The sequence below is a fragment of the Marmota flaviventris genome, chromosome 6 (assembly GCF_047511675.1).
Source record: "Marmota flaviventris isolate mMarFla1 chromosome 6, mMarFla1.hap1, whole genome shotgun sequence".
Lineage (NCBI taxonomy): Eukaryota > Metazoa > Chordata > Mammalia > Rodentia > Sciuridae > Marmota > Marmota flaviventris.
Window position 1 is genome coordinate 127,999,464 of NC_092503.1, and position 26,177 is coordinate 128,025,640.

The 26,177-nt window shown below is 34.9% G+C and overlaps 1 protein-coding gene and 1 pseudogene across 1 annotated transcript; both read left to right on the plus strand.

Moving 5' to 3' along the window:
• The first annotated feature begins 6,541 nt into the window (after nt 1-6,541).
• Nucleotides 6,542-7,474, plus strand: LOC114080215 (olfactory receptor 2B6-like). The gene has a single exon (XM_027921798.2). It carries the CDS (start codon nt 6,542-6,544, stop codon nt 7,472-7,474), a length of 933 nt encoding a protein of 310 aa, XP_027777599.1.
• Nucleotides 7,475-10,881: 3,407 nt separating this feature from the next.
• Nucleotides 10,882-12,054, plus strand: LOC114080205 (actin-related protein 2/3 complex subunit 1A pseudogene; annotated as a pseudogene).
• The last annotated feature ends 14,123 nt before the right edge of the window (nt 12,055-26,177 follow it).

Sequence of the window (26,177 nt, forward strand, 5' to 3'; positions counted from 1 at the left end):
AGAAATTAAAGGGATATGCATAGGAAAATAAAAACTTAAATTAGTACTATTTGCTGATGATAAGATCCTATATCTAGAAGGCCCAAAAATTTCCACCAGCAAACTTCTAAAACTAGTAAATGAATTCAGCAAAGTAGCAGAATATAAAATCAATACCCATAAATCAAAGGCATTTCTGTATATTGGTGACAAATCCTCTGAGAGGGAAATGAGGAAAACTACCCCATTACAATAGCCTCAAAAAGTAAATAAATAAATACTAAGGAATCAACTTAACAAAAGAGGTGAAAGATCTATACAATGAAAACTACAGAACCCTAAAAAGAGAAATCAAAGAAGACCTTAGAAGATGGAAAGATCTACCTTGCTCTTGGATAGGCAGAATTTATATTGTCAAAATGACCACACTACCAAAAGCATTATACAGATTTAATGCAATTCCAATCAAAATCCCAATGATATTCCTCATAGAAATAGAAAAAGCAATCATGAAATTTATCTGGAAAAATAAGAAACCCTGAATAGCTAAAGCAATCCTTAGCAGGAAGAGTAAAGCAGGTGGCATCAATATACCAGACCTTAAACTATACTACAGAGCAATAATAACAAAAACAACATGGTATTGGCACTAAAACAGACTGGTAGACCAATGGTACAGAATAGAGGACATAGAGACTAGCCCACAAAATTACAATTATTGTATATTAGACAAAGGCACCAAAAACATTCATTGGAGAAAAGATAACCTATTCAACAAATGGTTCAGGGAAAACTGGAAATCCACATTCAAAAAAATAAAATTAAAACCATATCTCTTACTATGCACAAAACTCAACTCAAAATGGGCCAAGGATCTAGCAATTAAACCAGAGACCCTGCCTCTAATAGAAGAAAAGTAGGCCCTAATCTCCATCATGTGGGATTAGGCCCCAACTTCCTTAATAAGACTCCTATAGTGTAAGAATTAAAATCAAGAATCAATAAATGAGATGGACTCAAACTAAAAAGTTTTTTTCTCAGCAAAAGAAATAATCTGTGAGGTGAATAGAAAGCCTACATCTTGGGAGCAAATTTTTACCCCTCACACATCAGATAGATCACTAATCTCTAGGGAATATAAAGAACTCAAAAAGCTAAACACCAAAAAAACAACTAACCCAATCAATAAATGGGCCAAGGACCTGAACAGACACTTCTCAGAAGATGATATACAATCAATCAACAAATATATGAAATTAAAATGTTCATTGTATCTAGCAATTAGAGAAATGCAAATCAAAACTACTCTAAAATTTCATCTTACTCCAGTCAAAATGGCAGCTATTATGAAGACAAACAACAACAAGTGTTGGTAAGAATGTATGGGAAAAGGTACACTTGTACATTGCTGGTGGGACTGCAAACTGGTGCAACCAATATGGAAAGTATTATCGAGATTCCTTGGAAATCTGGGAATGTAACAACCATTTGACCCAGCTATCCCTCTCCTTGGTCTATACCCAAAGGACTTAAAAATAGCATACCACAGGGATACAGCAACATCAATATTTATAGCAGCACAATTCATAATAGTTAAACTGTGGAGCCAACCTAGAGGCCCTTCAGTGGATGAATGGATAAAAAAAAGTGGCATATATACACAATGGAATATTACTCAGCAATAAAAAAGAACAAAATCATGGTATTTTCAGGTAAATGGATGGATTAGAGAAGATAATGCTAAGTGAAGTTAGCCAATCCCAAAATAACAAAAGCCAAATGTTTTCTCTGATATAAAGTGACTGACTCATAGTGAGGTATAGAGCTGGAACATGGGAGGAATAGATGAACTCCAGATAGGGCAGAGGGGTGGGAGGCAAAGGGAGGTGGCAGGAGTTAGAAATGATGGTGGAATATGATGGACATCATTATCCAAAGTACATGTATGAAGACATGAATGGTGTGAACAATAAAAGAAAACAGCAAGAAAAATAAAATAAAAAAAAGAAAAAATGTGTACCAACCAAGATTACAATACCCAGCAAAATTATTATTCAGAATTGAAGATTAAATACTAGGACATAAAGAAGAATAAAATTATAATATTTGCTGGTAAGTAGATGGAACTGGAGAACATCATGCTAAGTGAAATAAACCAGACCCAGAAAGTCAAAGGTTGAATGTTTTCTCTTATGTGGATGCTATACTAAAATAAGAAAAAAAAATAGAAAAAGATGTAGGGGAATTTTATAAACATAGAAGAAAGATCAGTAGAATACAGGAAAGGGACAGAGGGGGAGGGAGTAATGATGGGAAAAGAGAAGAACAGTGGAATGAATCTGACCAAAAATTATATATATATATATATAATAAGGTTGTGAGTATATCAAGGAGAGTATATATGTATACACATATATATAATCAAGGAGTATATCAAGAAGATTATATATTATATAATATATAATTTATATATATAAAGATTATATATATATATATATATATATATATATATATATATTCCACAGTGAATTTCACCTTTATGTATATCCATAATGTAACAATTTCTTTAAAGAAACTATAAATAAATAGAATAAAGATCAGTAGAGAAAAAAGAACAACCAACTAAGCATGAGTAATGTATGCAAATAACTGAAAGAAATGAAAATGTTCTTGGAGAGAAAAATCACTTGAACATAGAGTAAAACAGTATAGAAGAAAGGTTCTATTAAACAACTAGAAAACAATTTCAAAAGTAACAGTACAAAGTTTCCGCATCTCAATTACCTATAATATACATATATTAAATTCCCCAACAAAAGATACATGGTGAGTGAATGATTAAAAAAAAAAAAAATACAAGACCTCCCTCTGCCCAAGACTTAACCTGTAGACAATGACTGAAACTGAAAGCATGGAAAAATAGTTCATACAAATACAAACCAAAAGAGAGAGGCATAGCTATACCTATAGCAGACAATATAAACTTAAACTCAAAAATTATAACAAGAAATAAAGAAGGTCATAAAATAATGATAAGGATGTGAGTATATCAAGGAGATATTTACAGTTATGAATATATATGCCACAAATTATAGAGCATCTAAATGTATAATCTAAATATAGACCGGTGTAAAATGAGAGATAGCCAGAAATACAATAACAGCAAGGGAATTCACCACATCAGCTTCATCCAGACAGAAAATAATTAACAAAAATTTAAAAATAGGATATAAAATTTACTCTGTAATGAATGGACCAACACATATACACAACATTCCACTTATAAATGAAGTATATATTTTTTCTCAACTGTACATTGAATATCCTTTAGAATAGATCCAATATTCAGCCACAGAACAAGTCTTAATAAATTTGAGAAGACTGAAATCATACAGAGTATTTTTTTTTCTGGCAGCAATGAGATAATGCCTACACTACATAAAAGTATCTCCATATTTAATTTTATACCTAACAAAATACAAATGACATTCTTCACAGATACAAAAAGATAAATGGGATGAAAGGATCCAAGATGGTGAAGTAGAGGAGATACCGTTTTGAGGATGTGGGGGGAAAGATACACTCATACATTGCTGGTGAAACTGCAAATTGGTGCAGCCAATTTGGAAAGCAATATAGAGATTCCTTGGAAATCTGGGAATGGAACCGCCATTTGAACCAGCTATTCCTCTTCTCAGACTATACCCAAAGGACTTAAAAACAGCATACTACAGGGACACAGCCACATCAATGTTTAGAACAGCACAATTCACAATAGCTAAACTATGGAGCCAACCTAGATGTCCTCCAATGGAAGAATGGATTTTAAAATGTGGCATATATACACAATAGAATATTACTCAGCACTAAAAAAGAATAAATCGTGGAATTTGCAGGTAAATGGATGGCATTAGAGAAGATAATGCTAAGTTAGCCAATCCCCAAAAAAACAAATGCCGAATGTTTTCTCTGATATAAGGGGAGTGACTCATAGTGGGGTAGGGAGGGAGAGCATGGGATGATTAGATTAATTCTAGATAGGGAAGAGGGGTGGGAGGGAAAGGGAGGGGGAAGGGGATTAGCAAGGATGGTGGAATGTGATGGTCATCATTTTACAAAATACATGTATGAAGACTTAAATTTGTTGCCAACACACCTTATATACAAACAGAGATATAAAAATTGTGGTATATATGTGTATTAAGAATTGTAGAAGCTAGCCAATCCCTAAAAAACAAATGCCAAATGTCTTCTTTGATATAAGGAGAGTAACTAAGAACAGAGTAGGGACGAAGAGCATGAGAAGAAGATTAACATTAAACAGGGAAGAGAGGTGGGAGGGAAAGGGAGAGAGAAGGGAAATTGCATGGAAATGGAAGGAGACCCTCAGGGTTATACAAAAGTACATACAAGAGGAAGTGAGGGGAAAGGGAAAAATAATAGAAGGGGGAGAAATGAATGACAGTAGAGGGGGTAGAGAGAGAAGAGGGGAGGGGAGGGGAGGGGAGGGGAGGGGGGATAGTAGAGGATAGGAAAGGCAGCAGAACACAACAGACACTAGTTTGGCAATACGTAAATCAATGGATGTGTAACTGATGTGATTCTGCAATCTGTATATGGGGTAAAAATGGGAGTTCATAACCCACTTGAATCAAAGTGTGAAATATGATATATCAAGAACTATGTAATGTTTTGAACAACCAACAATAAAAAATTTTAAAAAAAGAATTGTAATGCAAAAAAAAGAATAGATGTATAATGGCATAAATTGACATGAACATACTTTATAAACAGAGATAAGAAAAATTGTGCTCTATATGTGTAATAAGGATTGTAATGCATTCCACTGTTGCTGTATATTTAAATAAATAAATATTTTTTAAAAAGTCGGAAAAAAAAAGATAAATGTCACACAATAAGGCTGTAACCTTATCAGATCAATCCCAAAACAGACCAGTTTTACCTGAAGGAAGTGATCTCAGTCTGCCTGAGTCCGCATAATAAACATGAGTCTTATTTTTAATTGTCATCAAAATAAGCAACATGAAGTGTCATAGTATGTACCAATCAGCATTACTTATTGTTCTGATTTATTGTACCCAAGTTAAAAAGTTCTATGGTCTGCCCTGTCCAGTAGGAGCTCTCACTCTACTGATGTATGAATCAGGACAAAAAAAAAAAAAAAAAAAGACCTACAACTAAAATTTTTATTTCCAGTTTTGAATAAAACTTGTATATTGGAATGTGAAATAGATGTGGAGCAGAGAGGAATGAGTGGAAAAACTCCACCAAACGAATAATGTGGAAAAATATATATTCATATGGGAATTATAGTTGCCTATTTGATATAATTGAATTTGTTTTTCAAATTGATGTACTCATGAATTGTGTATGCTGTTTTATACTTAATGTTATCTAGATATTAAATTAATATCCTATAGTATGTATGTATGGGAGAGAGAATAAAAGAGAGACATGCCACTTTATTTCTTCATTGTTGTAAAAACATTCAATATTTAAAAGTTTCTAAGTATCACTTGAATCCCACTCATTGGGAAGTTTGCTTTTTATTGATACAACTCATTTAAGGGTCTTCTATTGTTATGATTACAAATAATTAAATCTTATGAGATATACTCTGAGAGTTAATGAAGTAAATTATACAAAGAATTCTTGTTAAATGCTTCAGAAACATTTATGCAATCAAGCTCTGGACTTGGAGGATATTATTTATATGTTTAGCATTAATTGCACCAATTTAAATTTAGAATCTTGTGTCTTTGGAAATCGAATGAATTAATTTCAGAACATTAACAAAGAGATTTACTCTAGACCTCACTTCAAGTGGTAACTAATTGTATATTACATGCATTTCCATAGAGAGCTCTGTCCCCAGGAGCTTTCTTTGCTGATTCATCTGGGATAAGGATACATGAACAGCTTGTGAGAAAACAATGTCTAAGAGCCTCTAAAAGCATACAAATTGCAAGCCCATCAATGATTCTCTGTATTTTTCAACTATTGCCTCTCTAACCAAGGTTTATTTCTCTTTGACACCCTACATCAGCAGAAAGATTAACAGTTCTGAATCTAATTCTTAGATATGTATTTATAAGCTACAGTTTCTTGATCTTGCTGAAATGTTGAAAAACCCAAGTGTAATCCTTTACTATTCTATTTCTATTGGTGAAAATTTATCATAATAAGGTAAGTAAAAAGGAACTTGTTTTTATGGGCCTATCTGAACATTCCCCATCTTATATAAGAGTGAGACTTTCACAGAATACAATTGACTACTAAGGAAAAAACAACATAAATTAAAACATTCATTACCTCATGTAGCTTTCTCAAAATGCTAGTGGATTTTGTTATTGTCTGTGCAACTTTTAGCTGAGAAAGGAAATTTGGTTATCTGTTGCCAGAACATTCATATCGTTGGCCTTACAAGTTTTGCACTCCATCTTAGATTTGTGGATAGTCAGCACATAGTGATGTTTTTCCATTCTTTATAAATCTAACATTTTTGCTATTTCCTTACTACAGGGGAAGCAAATAGGAGAGAATGACTCTCATTAATGAAAGCCACCCAGAGGAGTTCATCCTGTTAGGCTTTGCACACCGTCCTTGGCTACAGCTTCCTCTATTTGTTATTCTTCTCATAACATACCCGATGGCCATGATGGGAAATTTAACCATTATTCTGGTATCCAAGTTAGACCCCCATCTACACAGTCCCATGTATTTCTTCCTCACCAACCTCTCCTTCTTAGACATGTGTTACACCACAAGCATTGTACCTCAGATGCTGTTTAACTTGGGAACTTCTAAGAAGACCATCAGCTATTTGGGGTGTATAGTTCAGCTTTATTTCTTCAGCATGATGGGGGGCACAGAATGTCTGCTCTTGGCTCTCATGTCTTTTGATCGCTATGTGGCCATCTGCAGACCTCTACACTACACTCTCATCATGAATCAGCACATCCTATTAGTATCCATTGTGTGGCTGACTGGAATGATCTATGCAATCTCTGAAGCTTCTGTTACAGTAAAGTTGCCACTGTGTGACATCAATAAACTGGATCACTTGTTGTGTGAGATTCCAGTTCTGATAAAGGCTGCCTGTGGGGAAAAGGAGGCTAATGAGCTCACACTCTCTGTGGTATGCATTTTAATAGGGGCTGTTCCTCTGTGTTTAATTCTTGCCTCCTATGCTAGTATTGGACATGCCATATTTAAAATCAAATCTTCTGAAGGAAGGAAAAAGGCCTTTGGGACATGTTCCTCTCATCTAATTGTAGTTTTCTTATTTTATGGCCCAGGCATTAGCATGTATCTTCAGCCTCTCTCTTCCATATCAAGGGACCAGCCTAAGTTCATGGCTCTCTTCTATGGAGTCATGACTCCTACACTTAATCCCTTCATCTATACGCTGAGGAATAAGGATGTGAAAGGGGCATTAGGCAAACTGATGAGCCGCATTTTCAGTTCCAAGTAATATTTATTAGGCATGAAATAAAATTATTTAAAAGTTATAGTTGATATGGATGTCTTTAATAACCCATTCTGATATCATAATCCAATATCTTCTTGTAAAACATGTACTATTTTACATGTTCTTCTTGGAAATCATGTACTATTTTTCAAATTCTTCATAAATATTTTAAACAAGAATGATACTCAGCTAATATGCTCCTGTATAGGCAATCTATTTGTGGTAATATATTAAAAATAATAATATTTTGGTCCATACATAGTGAAATAGTAACTTTGTTTAGTAGTAGCAAGATAAATCATAAGATTTAAGAATTATCTCATAGTAATCCTCACAGCATTAGCATGGAAACCATTCCTTTTCAATGGACTTCTTATCAGTTCACCTAAGAAATATTTCATCATTCTGAGATTGGTACATGTCTGTTTGCCTTGTGTGTGAAACACAGTATGCTTTCAAACAATCATGAGTCTCAAAAATTTATCAACCTTGGGCTAGGGATATAGCTTAGTTGGTAGAGTGCTTGCCTTGCATACACAAAGCCCTAGGTTCAAATCCTAGCACTACAAAAAAAAAATTGTCAATCTCAATTCATATTGATGCTATTGTTTCTGTGGATCTAAAGGAGTTTTTCTGCTTTAAAGATCCTGATCCTGGAGACTATTTGACTGAGGCTGGGTTGAATCAAACAAAACAAATCTGGGGTTATCTGAGCTAATGTCATCATGACTATTAGGAAAAGCTCTTGAAATATATTGCTAAGCTTAGCAGTCCATTCATTATTACATCTGAAACATACAAATGAGTTTCTTGGTGTGTTTATGATTTTTTAATTGCCATTAAATTTCATGTATTCTCTTCCATGACAGAATTTTTGATTCAAGGTAATTTGAATACATTTTCCTAGGCCAGAATCAGACATATTTAGCTCATAATAATCTATTTTCTTATATCCTTTAAGTAAAAATCATTACTTTAGGTCAACACTTTCTTAAAAATGCATTATAATTTTTACTTAGTGAATAAGTGCACAGTGTTTTGTATGTTGAATTAAATATATGTGTATATATATATATATATATATATATATATATATATATATATATATTTAATATGAATATGCATAGAATACAGATGTTTCTTAATATTCTTTTTAAATATCATAAGCACTCATCACTTTAGTAAAAGAGAGAACACAAAAGTACTAATGAAAACTACAACCTAGCAATATTTCTATGCATAAATTTGAACATCCAGGAATGTCTTTTTTAGATGCAAAGAATCAAAAAGAAAAATATTTTTTTATTTCTGGAATGAAAAGTCACTTGACCACTTCACCAACCAATATACTTTAAATATTTAAGTTTGGGGTTCAAATGATGTTCAAAATTTGTATCACAAAAGAGTAAAAGTGCAAAAATGTAGCTATAGTACTCACGTTCTGCTTTTGATGTTGTTTTCATTGTTTAATGCATTTTTTTCAGAATTCATTTGTTGTTTTAATTTCCAGTGTGAGTCTATTCAGAGAGAAATACATGAGAGGTGATTAGGTCTTGAGGGCCCCTCCCTCCTGAAGGGGATGAAGGCTTTTATGAAAGAAGCTTGCCACAGAGTTTGACTTCTATTACTATTATTATTATTATTATTATTATTATTATTATTATTATTATTTTATTTTGTTAGGTTGTAGATATGATAACTCCACTTATAGTTGATGAGTTCTGCACCCTTACATGTTGAAATTTGAACATTAGAGAAGCAGGTCGAGGCAAACATATATAGCAGGGTTTATTTAAAAAGGGGTAATATAGACTTCTCTTAGGACGGAGAAGGGGACCATAGCTGGTATCCTGGTATCCCAAGAAGTGAGGTGTTCTGCCCTTTTTATGTCCTAGGCTTCCTTTGTTCTCCTGCTCTCTTCCCCTTATCTTTCTCCTTCCTGCATAGGCGACTAGGCCTAGGAATGCTCAGTGGAGAGGACAAAAGGTGGGAAACAGGTGGGCTGAAGGGGGAAGAGCAGGATGGAGCAGCCCAGGATACATTAATTAACAAATTTATAGCTCCCTATAGGGAGAGGCAATTACCTTACCAACAGGTTGGAGCAGGGGCAGGTGAAGGAAGGACTCTAAAGGAATTAACATTTCAATCCCTCAGGGAATAGTCTCTAACTTCCCTGACTCACTCAAAATTGGCCCCCTTGATCAGACCTGAATTGATTTACCTATCTATACTGACTACCTGTCTAATTCTGGCTTCAGATGACACAATACCTTTATTTAAGTTTTTGTTTATTTTAATGTGGTGCTGGGGAGCAAACCAAGTGCCCCAAGCATATTAGACAAGTGCTTTACTGCTGAGCCCCAGCCCTAGCCCCAGAGTTTGGCCTTTTTGCCCTTCTGCCTTTCCTCAGCACACAGTGACACCAAAGGATTCCAAAACAAGGTGTCAACTTGGAAGCTAAAACTGCGTCTTTACTGGATAATAAACTTACTGGTGACTTTATTTTAACAACTGTCTTGTCCACAGCCCATTTGTGCCAAAAAAGTGGGGTAGGTTGCAAATAGGCCACATAAAGTGCGCAGAGACTGAATGGCAGACATATTATTTATAGGAGAAGGCATACAAGAAATCAGAGACTTTGATGTTAAATGAAATTTTAAAAGAGTTTTATTAATTAAAGTTTGATATTCATCTTATGCATATAGTGTAATTCAGTAGTTGTACTTTTGGGAAAATAATTCATAAAAATTTGGTCAAAGGCCTAACTAGAGAAATGGTAATTGTTGTCTGATGACATTCTTAAATTATCCTCAGTCCTGAGTGAATGTGATTACTATCTCCTTGACATGTGGAAGCTACTCATTACCAATGTGTAAATGTCATTCCTATTGTAAGAAATCAGAACCTCCTAAAAGTTATATATTAAAATCTTAGAATAAATAATACTGACAGAAGTGGAACCAACAGAAATGAGTTATTTGGACTTGATGCCTTCATGTCTCCAGGGTTTATACATTCCTTTCATTCCAACATGAAATATACCTTAGTTAACTTCGTTTTTTGAGCAGAAAGGAATATATTTTATCTAAAGGTGAAAGTGTGCTCCTCCCTTGATATAAATCATGAACACTCTTTGAGATTGCTTTTCTAAGGGAGATGATCAAATATTTTTCTCCTTGTCCCAAGCAATTAAGACTTTTCTAAAGAACAAAGGGAAAGCAGAAAATCATACTAACAATTAAAAATGTAAACATTGGAAAATAAAAATTAATAAAAAATTTAAGATACAGACAACCATTTAAGTAATTCATACAGGCAAAGTGAAAATGTTTTAGAACTGCAGTTTCCCCTCCGCCCACGCCCGCCAGAGCCTGTTCCTGTCGACTGATCAGAGTCTGCGAATTCTCCACTCTGAGCCCCTCCGGACCACCCCGACCCCAGCTTTCTATCCTCTGAAAACACTAAGAATAATGTCCCTGCATCAGTTTTTACTAGAGCCAATCACCTGTCATGCTTGGAACAGGGATCATACCCAGATTGCCCTGAGCCCTAGTAATCATGAAGTGCACATCTATAAGAAGAACCGGGAGCCAGTGGATGAAAGCTCATGAACTCAAGGAATACAATGGACACATCACAGGTATTGTCTAGGTACTCCCAAGAGTGACCACATCGTCATTTGTGGGGCAGACTGCAATGCCTATGTCTGGAGTCAGAAAGATGGCATCTGGAAGCCGACCCTGGTGATCCTGAGGATCAATCCCGCAGCCACTTTTGTGAAATGGTCCCCTCAAGAGAACAAATTTGCTGTGGGAAGTGGAGCACGACTCATTTCTGTTTGCTACTTCCAGTCTGAAAATGACTGGTGGGTAAGCAAACACATTAAAAAGCTGATCTGCTCCACGATCCTCAACTTGGATTGGCATCCCAACAACTTTTGCTGGCAGCAGGATCGTGCGACTTCAGATGCAGAGTATTTTCTGCCTGCATTAAAGAAGTGGATGAAAAGCCAGCCAGTGCGCCTTGGAGCAGCAAGATGCCTTTTGGTCAGTTGATGTCAGAGTTTGGTGGCAGTGCCACTGGCGGCTGGGTCCATGGGGTCAACTTCTCTGCCAGTGGGAGCTATCTGGCCTGGGTCAGCCAGACAGCACCATGTCTGTTGCTGATGCCTCAAAAAATATCCAGGTCTCAACTCTGAAAACGGAGTTCCTGCCACTCCTGAGTGTATCATTTGTCTCGAAGAATAGCGTTGTGCCTGCTGACCATGACTGCTGCCTGATGCTGTTTAAATACAATGACCACGGCTGTTTGACCTTTGTCTCCAAGCTGGACATTCTAAAGCAGAGCATCCAACGCAACATGTCTGCCATGGAACGCTTCTGCAACATGGACAAGAGGGCCACCACCGAGGACTGCAATACGGCCTTGGAAACGCTGCACCAGAATAGCATCACTCAAGTGTCTATTTATGAGGTGGACAAACAAGATTGTCGCAAATTTTGCACTACTGGCATCATGGAACCATGACAATTTGGGATTTCAAGACCTTATAATCTTTGATCCAGGGCCTCCAGATAATGTGAAGCTGTGTGAGCCTCCCGCGTCCAGCAGGAGAAACATGGCTGCCTGCCCCTCTGCCCCCAGCATGACGGTGAGGAGAGCAGCCCCGGGAAACCCTGTAAACACATATTGCGCAAACATTGTGTGTTTTTGTTTAAATATAATTGGTGAAAATGTTGGTTTTTTTAAAGGCAACAGTGGTTTGTTTTGTTTTGTTTTTTGCTACTTCATTCCATTCTTGACCGAAGCTTCTGTTCAAGTAGTTCATTATGGAAAATTGTCACATTAACTTAAAGGAAAGAGTGAGGGAGATATGTAAAATGTCTGCTAGAAAATTAAATAAAAATCCCAAATGTGAAAAAAAAAAAAAAACTGCAGTTTCCCACACTAGGGAGATCTTCGGAGCTGCATACAATAAAACTGTAAGCTATTAACATATTCAAGAAAGATGATTAAAATAAATGTACACCAAAATTCTGATTTAAAAAATGCCCTTATGATTTATGTAAATCCAAAATCTTTCAAAACTGTTACACTCAGGATGACAATGTCTTGGAAGATTCCCAGAGAAAACTCATGATGGTTGACCAGAGAAGTATTAGATATGGTGCAGTAAGGAAATGTATGCTTAATTTTATTGGAAGAAAAGATACCATATAGAAACACAACTACTGTGCTAATCAAATCTGAGATATACATGCATCATTTTTGCCGCAGCCAGGCTGGCTGCAGCAAAATAACGGGGGGCGGGGGGTGGGGGGGTGGGGGGGTGGTGACGCATAACTTGTGTAAGTTGATACAGCAGGAGTGGGAACCATTTATTGCAGGACAGGAGCAGTATTTATACATTCCACACAGCTTATCTAATTAGCATAAACTAGATACATCAGTCAACTAATAAGGAATCTCCACACTTAATGGCTCGCTTTTGTTACTTCTCAAACCACTCCCTCTGGCATTTTGCCAGGCACCATCCAGACTTGTTTAAGAACTCTAACATTCCCCTGGCAAAATGCCAGGTGTTATTTTGATTTGTTTACAGACTCTAACACATTTTCACATAATCAAAATAGCATGATTTTTGAGGAATAGTCAAATTTTAATCCAATAGAAATACATATATAACACACATAAACACAAAATCAATTTCATTGGTAGAGAGTATTCAAATAGCTGTTGAAGAATTTGCTCCACAAACTAAAGAATAAACTTCTCTGTTTTCACTTAGATAAATATTGTACAATTTTTTAAAAATTTTTTTTTTAAAAACTCTTCAAGGTAAGTAAACCACCATTGGCAGTAATAAAGTAGTGCCACAATGACTCTTAAGTGTGCATAGTTTGTTGGAACTAGAATTGAAAGCCTTTCTTTTATAATTCTTTGGGGTTTTGTTACTTCTATCTTTTAAAATTTAAATATCATTTCATGTTTCAATTTTGGTAAAGTTTACAAAACATAACATTTATATTTGGGAGATATACACCTCAGTGTACTATAAATAGAATCTCATTGTGCAACCATCACTACCATCCCTCTCCAGAAATCTTTTTTTTTTAGTGAGAGAGAGAGAGAGAGAGAGAGAATTTTTTAATATTTATTTTTTAGTTTTCGGTGAACACAACATCTTTATTTTACTTTTATGTGGTGCTGAGGATAGAGCCCCGCACATGCCAGGAGAGTGAGCTACCGCTTGAGCCACATCCCCAGCCCCTCCAGAAATCTTTTGATGTTCACACACTGACAGTCTATACCATTAAAAAATAAATTCACATTATTTCCACCTCCAACCCCAGGCAACTACTGTTCTACTCTATTCCTACAAATTTGTCTACCCTAAGTAACTCATGTAAGTAGAATCACACAGTATTTGATTTAGCACAATGTTTTCAGGATTCATCCAGAACATAGCATGTGTCAGAATTTCCAACCTTTTCCTCATATATAAATTTCATTTTCATTGAGATAATTGTTATTTATTTACTTTGAGTTGAATGATAAAATATTATTAAAAACATGATATTTGAGGTACATCCTCATTTTTGGAATGGTCAATTCAAGGAAATGCATACAATTACAAAAAAATGATTTTCCCAACATACAAAAAGCTATTTGAAAAGATAATGAAAATTTTAGATCATGCATCAAAAATAATGAACGATTCAATATTTCAAACTGAAGATTACATGTAATATTAAAAATGGTACCCAAGAAATTCAGGCTGGAGACATGGAAGGGATTATGACTCAGTTTTCCTTTTGGTCTTGTAGTTCACAGGACCAGCTGTTGAAAGTCCAGAAGCTGGTCAGGCAGGCACAATTGTACTTGGGGTTTGATCCATGGATGTCCACATTCATGGATGGTGAAGTATGTGAGAATTGTGGAGGATAAGTTATCATACCTTGTGAATGAAGTTCTCTAGAGGCTGTGAGATCCAGATTCCCAGAAGAGATTGGACTCTGCTTGGCCCTAGTTCTGAATTTCTGATCAGAGCTAAACACCAGCTGTGAATCACTGGAACTCCCATTTAGAACTTTGCATCAGTCCTGCCCTAGGAGAGCATCAATCTGTTCTGGAGACACAACCTTCCAATGGTCAGTACTTCCTATTATGTCCTACATTATAATGGTGAGACTGGAAACTGAGAGTTTTTACACAGAGCTTCAGTTCCAGGCTACTTCATCAGGCAGATTGGTAAGCAACACAAAGAGGACTAGTTTAACAATCCTCAACAATAAGTAGTACACAGCCCAAGAAAAAAAAATGGAAAGAAGGACATTAGTGCATAGACAGTGAACAACCATCCTGGTCAATGCATCAACCACCTTGGAGAAGTTACTCCCTTCAATGAATAACCCAATCAATTAATGGGGAAAAAAAATGCAAAGAGATATTTCTCAAACAAACAAATACAAATGGCTACCAAATATATATTTTGAAAAATGTTTAATATCCTTAGCAATCAGGGAAATGCAAATCAAAAGTACATAATAATTCATTTCACTACAGTTAGAATGGCATTCATCAAGAATGCAAAAGACAGTGTTGTAAGAATATGGGGGTAAAGGTATATTTATACACTGTTGATTAGACTGCAAATTAGACTGAAAAACCTTTTCAGAAAGCAATATGCAGATTCTTCAAAAGACTAGGAAAGGTACCACCATATTACCTGTTACATCACTCGTTGATGTTTAGCCAAAAGATTTAAAATTAGTATACTGTAGTAATACATGGATGTTATTGTTTATAGAAGTACAATTCACACTAGTCAAGTTATGGAATCTCCTAGGTATTCTTCAAAAGAGCAATAGATAACAAAAGTGGTATTTGTACACAACAGAGTTTTACTGAGTCATAAAGAAGAATGAAATTAAATCATTCATGCATAAATGAATGGTATAGAGGAAAATCATGGTAAATAAAATAAGTTACACTCTAAAAAACAAAGGTATAATATATTCTTTCATATGAAAAAGTTAGAAAGAGAAAATAAAGGAATATTTTAAGGGGGGAGAAATTTATGAAAATAGAATGAAGACCAATCAAGGGCATAGGGAAGAGGAGGTTTTGGGGAAGTTTTGACAAGTGAAATCTTATTACGCTATGTCTATGTATGAATATATCACAATGAACTGGATACACACACACACACACACACACTGCACTAAATAAAATAACAATAACTATAATAAAAGAGAGAGCAATAGAGTATGAAAAGCAGAACAGGAAAGGGTGGAGAGGAAGAATAGGAAGGTATTGGGAAATGATATTGATCAAATTATATTATGTGCATGTACAAATACGGCTTAATTTTGGTACATAATAAACATAGCATATAATAAGTTTGGTACTACTATGTACAATTTCAGTGAGTCAATAAAAATGTAGATTCTGACAGGGAGGTAGAGCAAGATGATAGATGAGGATTTCCCAATAAATATTCTTCCATAGAAATATAAAGATGAAAATTATTCACAAGAACTAAGGAACCAGAGCTGGGGATGTGGCTCAAGTGGTAGTGCACTTGCCTGGCATGTGTGCGGCCCAGGTTTGATCCTCAGCACCACATACAAAGATGTTGTGTCTGCCAAAAACTAAAAAATAAATATTAAGAAATTCTCTCCTCTCTCTCTCTCTCTCTCTCAAAAAAAAAAAAAAAAAAAAAAAAAAAAAAAAAAACAGAACTAAGGAACCAGGTGAGAGATCAGGTTTTGGTTATTATGTAATTATAATGAGACAAATTTAAGATTATAGGAAAGATAATTTTATATTATCCAAGTCGCCACTATCTATTCCAAGGTTAGGACAGTGCAGACATTTACCATGTACTTGAAGGGAGGAGGGGAAAGCAAGCATAGATTTTATTTGAAACCCAACACTGGGCCATCAAGTAAAATCCTAGACAAGGTACACATCTACAGAGCCTGATCACAGGCCAGGACCCATATACTAAAACTTCAGTCTTGCCCCAGTGCCAGGTGGGAAACAGCCCTTTGGAAAGAGATTTATTCTTCTGAAAAAAAGTCACAGATGGAAGAATATAGGACATTTTAGGCTCCATCAAAACCAAAATATAGGCATGCCTCAGTGGTTGTGGGCTTCAGACACACCCTAGTGCAATGATAGCCTTGGGGGTCATGTACTTTAGGTACATCTAAATTGCACAAACATTGAGGGCCATAAGATTCCAATCCAGCATGGTGTCTGCCATCGAAGACCAGGAGTTATAATGGCAGTAGACAGCAAATGATCAAGGATCGCTTCAGAAATTCTACACAAAATCTACAGTATACATCTATTAAATTCTCCAAAGATATAGAGTGATTGGATCAACTTAAAAAAATACCAAAATACATGTTGCCTCCAAAATATGTAAGACACAAAATACTGAAAGTGAAGTAATGAAAAAAAAAAAAAATATTTCATGCAAATACAAACAAAAAGGAGTAGAAATAACTATACCTATATAAGACCAAATAGTCTTTAACTCAAAAACAGTAAAACGAAATGAAAAACACTACTATATCATGATAAAGAGATATACAGGATATAACACTTGTAAATATATATTAACTGAATGTCAGAGAGCCTCTTTTTATAACTAAAATATTGAGATCTAGAAAGAGGGATAACTTGCAATGCAATAATAATAGGTGATTTCAAAAATCCACTTTTTAGCCATAACATATCACCCATAGAGGAAAATAAACCACAAAAAAAAACTTTAAACTTAGAATATGCTGTAGAGCAAATGAATCTGATAAATATGCATAATATTCCACCTGACATGTACAGATTCTCAACTGCCTATTGAACATTCTGCAGAACAGAACTAGGTTTGGCCACAAAACAGCTCTTAAATTTTTGAGATGAGTGAAATCAAGTATCTTTTCTGACAATAACAGGACAATATGAGAAAATAATAACAGAAGAAAATTTAGAAAATTCACAAATATGTAGAAATTAATTGTACCAGATATTCTTGAGTGGCCAATAGCTAAATAAAGAACATAAAATGGAAACTTATAATTTTTCAAAATTAAAATGGAATACAATATTTACATTTTAATACTGAAATGAATAGAATAAAGAGATGTTTAATATGATTTTTCATTATCATAATCATGAGTCTTCTTAATGAATGGGAAGACACCAAAGTCATATTAACAAAGAATCACAACCAGGAAAAATATCTGTACAAAAATTGGAACAGCCAGGAAGATCTTCTTTATCTGTGAAAACTATGAGAAATAAATAATCTGCATTTCTGAAAAGCAATTTGATTACTTCAACAGTTAATATGAGTATCATTTGATATGGGAAATACATGAAAGGTGATTGATTGGCCTTGAAGATTCTCAGAGACTTGACAGAGAGTTTTGCCCCTTTCCATTTTTTCTTTTCTGTGAGAACACAGTAATTCTACCCTCAAAAGTTTAGAGCAACAATGTGCAGAGTTGGAAGCTGAAACTAAGTCCTTATAGACATCAAACCTACTGGTGCCTATCTCATGGATAGTCTGCTTACAGGACTGTGAGAAACAAGCTGGTATTTTTATAAAATAGACAGGTATCATTTATAAATTACATAGTCTGGAGTATTTTATTACTGTAGCAGAAACAGACAAGGAAGCTAACAAAACTTAAATATTATCATAGAACTAGGTATGTTGTGTGACAGCAAATTAAGTGTGTAGTCATTTGTTTACTGTTCAACGTGCTGTGCATTGTATATACTACAAGGGGGAGCAAAAAGATCTTTTGGAATTTTCTGGCAGGTCTTCTGGTATGATCAAGATCTAAACAAATCACTGGAAGAAAAATTAAATCCTATCATGAAGAAGAATCAATTGTAACTCAGACACACTCATTAAAAATGTCAGATAGCTAATGCTCACCAATTCTCAAAAGTCTTGAACATTGGTAGATTTAATTGGGAAAAATTTATTAACTTTTGAATTGCCAGATTTGTGGCTGTTGCAAGCTCATTGTCAGAAGAAGTACACAAATTACTTAGGGAAAATTTTTAAAATGCTTTGATATCAAATAACATTATTAAACATTTTTATTAGCTAAGGTGTCATTTGTCTACCTTAGACTATATACTGAGAGATATAGTGTTTTTAGATTGGGGAAAATAACACAAAGATTTCTGTCAAAATCATAGTTAGAGAGACTAGTAAGATTTTTTTTCTGACTCCTGTCTTTAGTTATCTTGTGTGCTGGGTGAATGTGATTACCACATTCTAAGTCTCTAAAAGATTACTCCTTATGGAAGTATGGATGTCATTCACACTCTAAAAAATCAGAAGCTCCTAAAATTACATTTTTAAAAATCTCATAATAAAGAATACTGAGAATTGGTGGGGAAACACCACAGAGGTGTTTATTTGGGTGAGGACTTTCACATCTATAGCAAGTCTGTATTCTATATATTCCAACATGAAAAATGAATTAGTTAATTTTATCAAAGCTCTGTCTTTAAAAAGTCATATTTTTATCTGAATGTGAAAGTGTGCTCTACACCTGATAAAAAGCATGGACATTCCTGAAATTGCTTTTTCAAGAAAGATGACAAAATTCTTTTCTCATTGTTCCAAACAAGCAATACAGTCCTGAGAAACAAAAGGAAAACAAGAAATCATGCCCAGAATTAAACATTTAAGCTTTGAGACATTTTTCACAAAACTAGAAAAAAGCAGTCCTAAAATTCATTTTGAAGAATAAGACACCCAGAACAGCCAAAGCTATTCTTAGCAAGAACAGTGATGCTGGAATCATCACAATACCTGACCTCAAATTATATTACAGACATATAGTAACAAAAGTAGCATGGAATTTGCATCAAAATAAACACAAAGATCACTGAAATAAAATAAAAGATACAGGGAAAAATAAATGCACTTACAGTCATCTGATACTTGACAAAGTTACCAAAAATATGTGTTGATAATAGTGGCAGGAAAAGGAGTGTGCAAATGTAGAAAATGAAACAATATCCCTTCACAAAAGTCAAAATAAAGTGTTTTGTAGACTCAGGAATTCAATTAGGAACTTTGGAACTTCTAGAAGAAAATAAATGATTAAAATTCCATCATATTGGCATTCTCACCAAATTCCTCAACAAGACCCCTAAAGCTCAAGAAATAAAATGCCATCAAATTAAAAAGATTCTACACAGCAAATGAAATGATTGAATGTGAGAAAAGATAAAGAAGACTGGAACAAAATCTTGGCCAGCTACTCCTCTGAAAAAGGATTAACATCCATAATATATAAAGAACTCAAATAGCTTAACACCAGACAGACACAAATAATGCAAGCAGACAGGATGGAGAAGGAGAGGAGTGAAATGAAGTGGTGAAGAATAAGTGCAGAAGTGAAGTGTTCACTCCTCCCTGCTGGGAGCTTATTAACTCAAAGAACACATATCTCCCATTACCATAACTATATTCTAATTAGTATTTCTTTAACCCAAGTGCTATCTAACTGAGATAAGGTCCAGGTTAATACAAACACAATTCCTTCTCTCCAAGGACATTGCTAAGGAAACCCGATAGTGCCTGCATAGTTGTCTTATTACCTCAGAAGGAGGATGTTGGGTATTCCAATCATGGGAATTAGGGTTTCAGTTGCCCCCCTGGGCTTTTGCTCATGGGGGAATGTTTCCCTGTCTATTTCCATGGTCAGAATACCTACTCAGAACATATAAGCAGAAGGCATAGTGGAGGAGAGCTTCTCAGTTCACCGTAGTAGAGACCTTGAGTGTTAAGGAGCCAAGAAAAATATAATACCCAAGAACATACCCCCAGTGACCTACTTCCTCCTCTCATAATCAACCTGCCTATAGTTGACACCCATTAATCCATTCAAATGATTAATTCATCAAATGGATTAAGCTGCTGATTAGTTTAAACCTTCATAATCTGATCATTTCACCTTTAACCATTCCTGCATTTTCTCACACATAAATTTTCAGGGAATACCTCATATCTAATCCATATCAATTCCAATCATTTGAACCCAACCAGAAGTAAGATATCAAGTAGCCATATTGATTCAGCCTCCTAAGGCACAACAGAGTACAAACTGTACAAAATATATGAGAGGCTATTACCTTTGCACTGGGCACCTGCTTAGTTCCAATACACCAGATCAAACCAAAATGTAGTCACTCATGATACCTACCACCCAATCAGAATACAACATTGAGTAAGCAGACCTATCCCCAAACAGAAAAGATTTTCCTGAAAGAGGGCATTCCAATCTACCTGACACAGCATGATAGCCATGTTTTCTTCTTTTTAACAGGCACCAAATATTAACCAGAAGCAAGGAGACATTTACCAACCAATGTTTCTTTTTTTTTTAATTTTTAATCTTTTTATAATTTGTTCTGTTTAGATATACATGAAAGCAGAATGTTTTTTGACATATTACACATACTTAGAATATAATTTAGGATCCCATTCTTGTGGTTGTATATGATGTAGAGTTTCAGTGGTTGTATATTCATATATAAATATAGGAAATTTATTCTTATTCATTCTACTGGCTTTCCTATTCTCATTCCCCCTCCCTTCCCTTCATTCCCCTTTGTATAATCCAATGAATTTCTATTCTTCTCTCTGCCCCCTTATTGTGTGTAAGCATTCACATATCAGAAAGCACATTCAGTCTTTGGTATTTGGGAATTGCTTTACTTCACTTAGCATGACAGTCTCCAGTTCCATCCATTTACCAGCAAATGCCATAATTTCATTCTTCTTTATGGCTGAGTAATATTGCATTGTGTATATATACCACATTTTCTTTATGCATTTATCTATTGGGGGTATCTACATTGGTTCCATAGCTTAGCTATCATATATTTAGCAGCTATAAACATTGATGTGGCTCTTCACTGTAGTATACTGGATTTTTTTTTAGGTGGGGGGAAGCTTGGATTATTTTTTAATTTGTTCTTTTTTGTTATATATGACAGTAGAATGTATTTTGACATATCACACGTACATAGAGAATAACGTCCCATTCTTGTGGTTGTGCATAATATAGAGTTACACTGGTCACACTAGTCGTGTATGTATATGAACATGTATTCATATGTATGGGTGTGTGTATATGAATGTGTATTCATATATGAACATAGGAAAGTTATGTCTGATGTAGCCTGCTGTCTTTCCCATTCCTATCCCCTCTCTCTTTCCCCCATTACCCCCGTTCAATCTGGTGAAACTCCACTCCTCCCTACCCCACCCTCAATCTATTGTGAGTCAGCATCTCTATATAAAAGAGGACATTCGGCCTTTGGATTTTGAGGATTAGCTTATTTTGCTTAACATGATAACCTCCAGTTCCATGCATTTACTGGCAAATGCCATAGTTTCATTCTTCCTTATGGCTGAGTAGCATTTCATTGTGTATATGTATCACATTTTCTTTAATTATGCATCTATTGAAGGGCATCTGGGTTGGGGCCACAGCTTATTGTGAATTAAGCTGTTATGAACATTGATGTGGCTACATCACTCTAGTATGTTGATTTTAGGTCTTTGGGGTATATGTTAAGGAGTGGGATAACTGGATAAAATGGTGGTTTCATTCCAAGTTTTCTGAGGTATCATCATACTGCTTTCCAGAGAGGTTCACCAGTTTGCAGTTCCACCAGCAATGTATAAATGTACTTTTCCTCCACATCCTTGCCAAGATTTATTATTATTTGTATTCTTCATAATTGCCATTCTGACTGGAGTGAGATGAAACCTCAGAGTAGTTTTAATTTGCACTTATCTAATTGCAGAGATGTTAACATTTTTTTCATGTATTTCTGAAATACATATTTGTATTTCTTCTTGTGTGGAGTATCTGTTCAGTTTCTTTGCACATTTATTGATTGGTTTATTTGTATCCTGTGTTTTCTGTTCTTTTGGATTCAGTCTCTAAACTCAATCAAACCCATCCCAGCCCTTTCAAATTCCCAGCTGGGAACATCTCTCCCAGCCAGTTATTCAAGCTGCTGGTCTGAAGGGAGGGGGGAGCCAGGTGGGTTTCCTTGATCTGTATTCCTCCTCTTTAAATCCCTCTCCACATTTGATTTTCTCCTGGTCACTTAGCACATTCTTGTGTAGTGCAGGTTTGCCAGGCCTGTATATTGGGCCATGATAAGTTAGCAAAGAATCAGTTCCCTCAAGGTTCTGGCCCCCATGCAGAAACTGTAAAATGGTTTCTATCTTTATCCTCCTTGAATGGCTTTTTTTTTTTAAAGAGAGAGTGAGAGAGAGAATTTTTTTAATGTTTATTTTTTAGTTTTCAGCTGACACAACATCTTTGTATGTGGTGCTGAGGATCGAACCCGGGCCGCACGCATGCCAGGCGAGCGCGCTACCGATTGAGCCACATCCCCAGCCCCCTGAATGGCTTCTTTCCCACACAAGACTATCAGCACACATTTCAGATTGGTCAGACAATGTCTTTGATCTCTGTTCTCTCTACACCAAGACACACCTCAGGCCTCCTAAAAATCCATGTTCCTTTAATTGACCTATCATTCACTTTTTTTGTGAACATGATTTCTCCACCAGGCACTACTACCAGCTGAAGCAGCACTATGGATTTCTTCTTTATTTTATTATATCCAACCTCCTGAGTCCCCAATCTGCTTTGAAGTCCAGAATTAATTTTCAGTAAATTTCCCCTCTCTGTTTCTTCACCTGCCTTGCTGAAAGCTTCCTGTCTGCTTTCTTTGTTTCACACTATGAACAACCAAGAAAGTAATCTTCTCTATTCTGCCATTTTGATCCTCTGTTATAAATTGTTCTTAACATAAAAATCACAACTGTATCTACTATCTTAACATTTTTCATGAGTCAGTATGTTCTAAACAATATTCACCATGTTATATAAGAGATTTTCTGAAAATACATAATATAACTGAAATTTATAACCTTTGAGCAGCATATTCACACTCTTTCTCCAAAACCTCTACAATACCAGCTATTGACATTTTACTATCTACTTTTTTGATATCAACCTTTGTTTAAGTTCTACAACTGAAGGATCTCATTCACTATTTGTCTTTTGGTGGATGGCTATTTTATATAATATGATATCGTTAACTTCCATTTTTATTGCTGCAAATGAGAGGATTTTCTTCTTTTTCATAAATGAATTATATTACCATGTGAATGCATGCCACATTTTCTTTATTCATTCCCCATTCCCTCTCATGGCTATAGTGAACAGAATTGTAACACACATGGCAGTGTGGATTTTTCTTTTGCATGCTGATTTTATTTTCTTGCAATCAGCAGGACAGGGACAGCTTGAGTTCTAAGGATAATTTTTTTAATTGATTTTGACAGCGGAATGCATTATAATTTTTATTACACATATACAGCACAATTTTTATATCTCTGATTGTATATAAATTATGTTGACACTAATTCACTTCATGTACTTTGGATAATGATGTCCATCACATTCCACCATCCTTGCTAACCCCCTGACCCCTCCCTTTCCCTCCCACCCTTCTGCCCTATCTAGATATCATCTATACCTTCCATGCTCCCCCTCCCTACCCCACTATGAATCAGCCTCCTTATATCAGAGAAAACATTTAGCATTTGTTTTTTGAGGTTGGATAACTTCACTTAGCATTATCTTCTCCAATGACGCTAACAAAGAGAAGGAGAGAGAAAACTCAAATTACCAGCATACGTGATGAAAAAAGTAATATCACAATAGACACTACAGAAATATAGAGGATAATTAGAAATTATTTTTCAAAACTTATACTCCAATAAAATAGAAGACATTGAAGGCATTGACAAATTTCTTAAGTCATACAATTTGCCCAGATTGCGTCAGGAAGATATACACAATTTAAACAGACCAATATCAAGTGAGGGAATAGAAGATGCCAACAGAAGCTCACCAACCAAGAAAATCCCAGGGCCAGTTGGGTACACAGCTGAGTTCTATAATTTATTTCAAGAAATAGAAAAAGAGGCAGCACTTCCAAACTTATTCCTGATCCCCAAACCAGGCAAAGACACTTCAAAGAAAGAAAACTTTAGACCAATATTTCTAATAAACATAGATGCAAAAATCTCAATAGAATTCTAGCAAATCAAATACAAAAACATAAAAAAGATTGTGCACCATGATCAAGTGGGATTCATCCCAGGGATGCAAGATTGGTTCAACATAAGGAAATCAATAACTGTTATTTATCACATCAATAGACTCAAAGATAAGAATAATATGATCATCTCAATAGATTCAGAAAAAGCATTTGACAAAATATAGCATCCTTTCATGTTCAAAACACTAGAAAAACTAGGGATAACAGGAACATATCTCCAATATCATAAAGGCTATCTACACCAAGCCCCAGGCTAATCATTCTAAATGAAAAAAAATAAATAAATAAAGGCATTCCTTTTAAAAACTGGAACAAGGCAAGGATGCCCTCTTTCACCACTTCTATTCAAAAAAGTTCTTGAAACACTGGCCAGAGCAATTATATAGATGAAAGAAATTAAAGAAATATGTATAGGAAAAAAAGAACTTAAATTAGCACTATTTGCTGATGATATGATTCTATACCTAGAAGACCCAAAAAGCTCCACCAGAAAACTTCTAGAACTAGTAAATGAATTCAGCAAAGTAGCAGGATATAAAATCAACACCCATAAATTAAAAGCATTTCTGTATATCAGCGACAAATCCTCTGAAAAGAAAATGAGAAAAACTACCCCACTTACAATAGCCTCAAAAAAATAAAATACTTGGGAATCTAAGGATAAATTTTAAAATCTCAAATATATTTCTGAGTAAATGAAGTTTATTAGTCACACTTTCTCTGATACCTTTAGGAAAACATGCAGAGAAATTAAATGACTATGGGCAATCACCATTCACAGGCTAAATTACATTTAAGGGGAAAGACAGGAACAAAGTTGTAAATACAAATTTAATAATTTTCCTCAAGGCATACTGATATTATTTCACTTGGAGTTAGATGTAATTAATTAGAAAGTATGTTCTTAAAGATTAAATCTATAATTAATGTTTACAAAACTGAAAGTGTAGTTTGGGACAGAAAAATATAAGGTTTTTTTTAATATATGCTTTCATAGCAATTTTCCATTTAAAAGCGAACTTATTATACTATTTCAATATAAGAGAAATATCAGTGATCAATTGATTGTATTTAGTTATAAATATATTTTGTAAGTGTACATAACTGTACATTTCTCCATCAGGAGAAAAATCAATATAACAGTATAGGCCCAAAGACTTACTCAGATTCAACAATTATTTGACATTTTTAGGACATCCATATTTGTTTGTTTTGCAGTTGAATGTTATATTGATAATAACAAATTTTATTAGTTGAGTAAAGGAGCCTTTGGAGAAAAAGTAAATAAGGTAATAGAGATTTTAATTTATATTGTTATTTGCTTTAGTGGTGATGTACATTTCATAAATTCCACAGCTTTCTGTAGGATGGGGGAAAGTTGAGGAGTTAAAGAGGGCATATCTTTGACAAAATTATGAAGTACTATTTCTTTCCTTTTGTGGCAAGGGTTATAAGATTATAATCTTAGTGGTATAAGACATTATTTTCATATTCTGTTTCATTA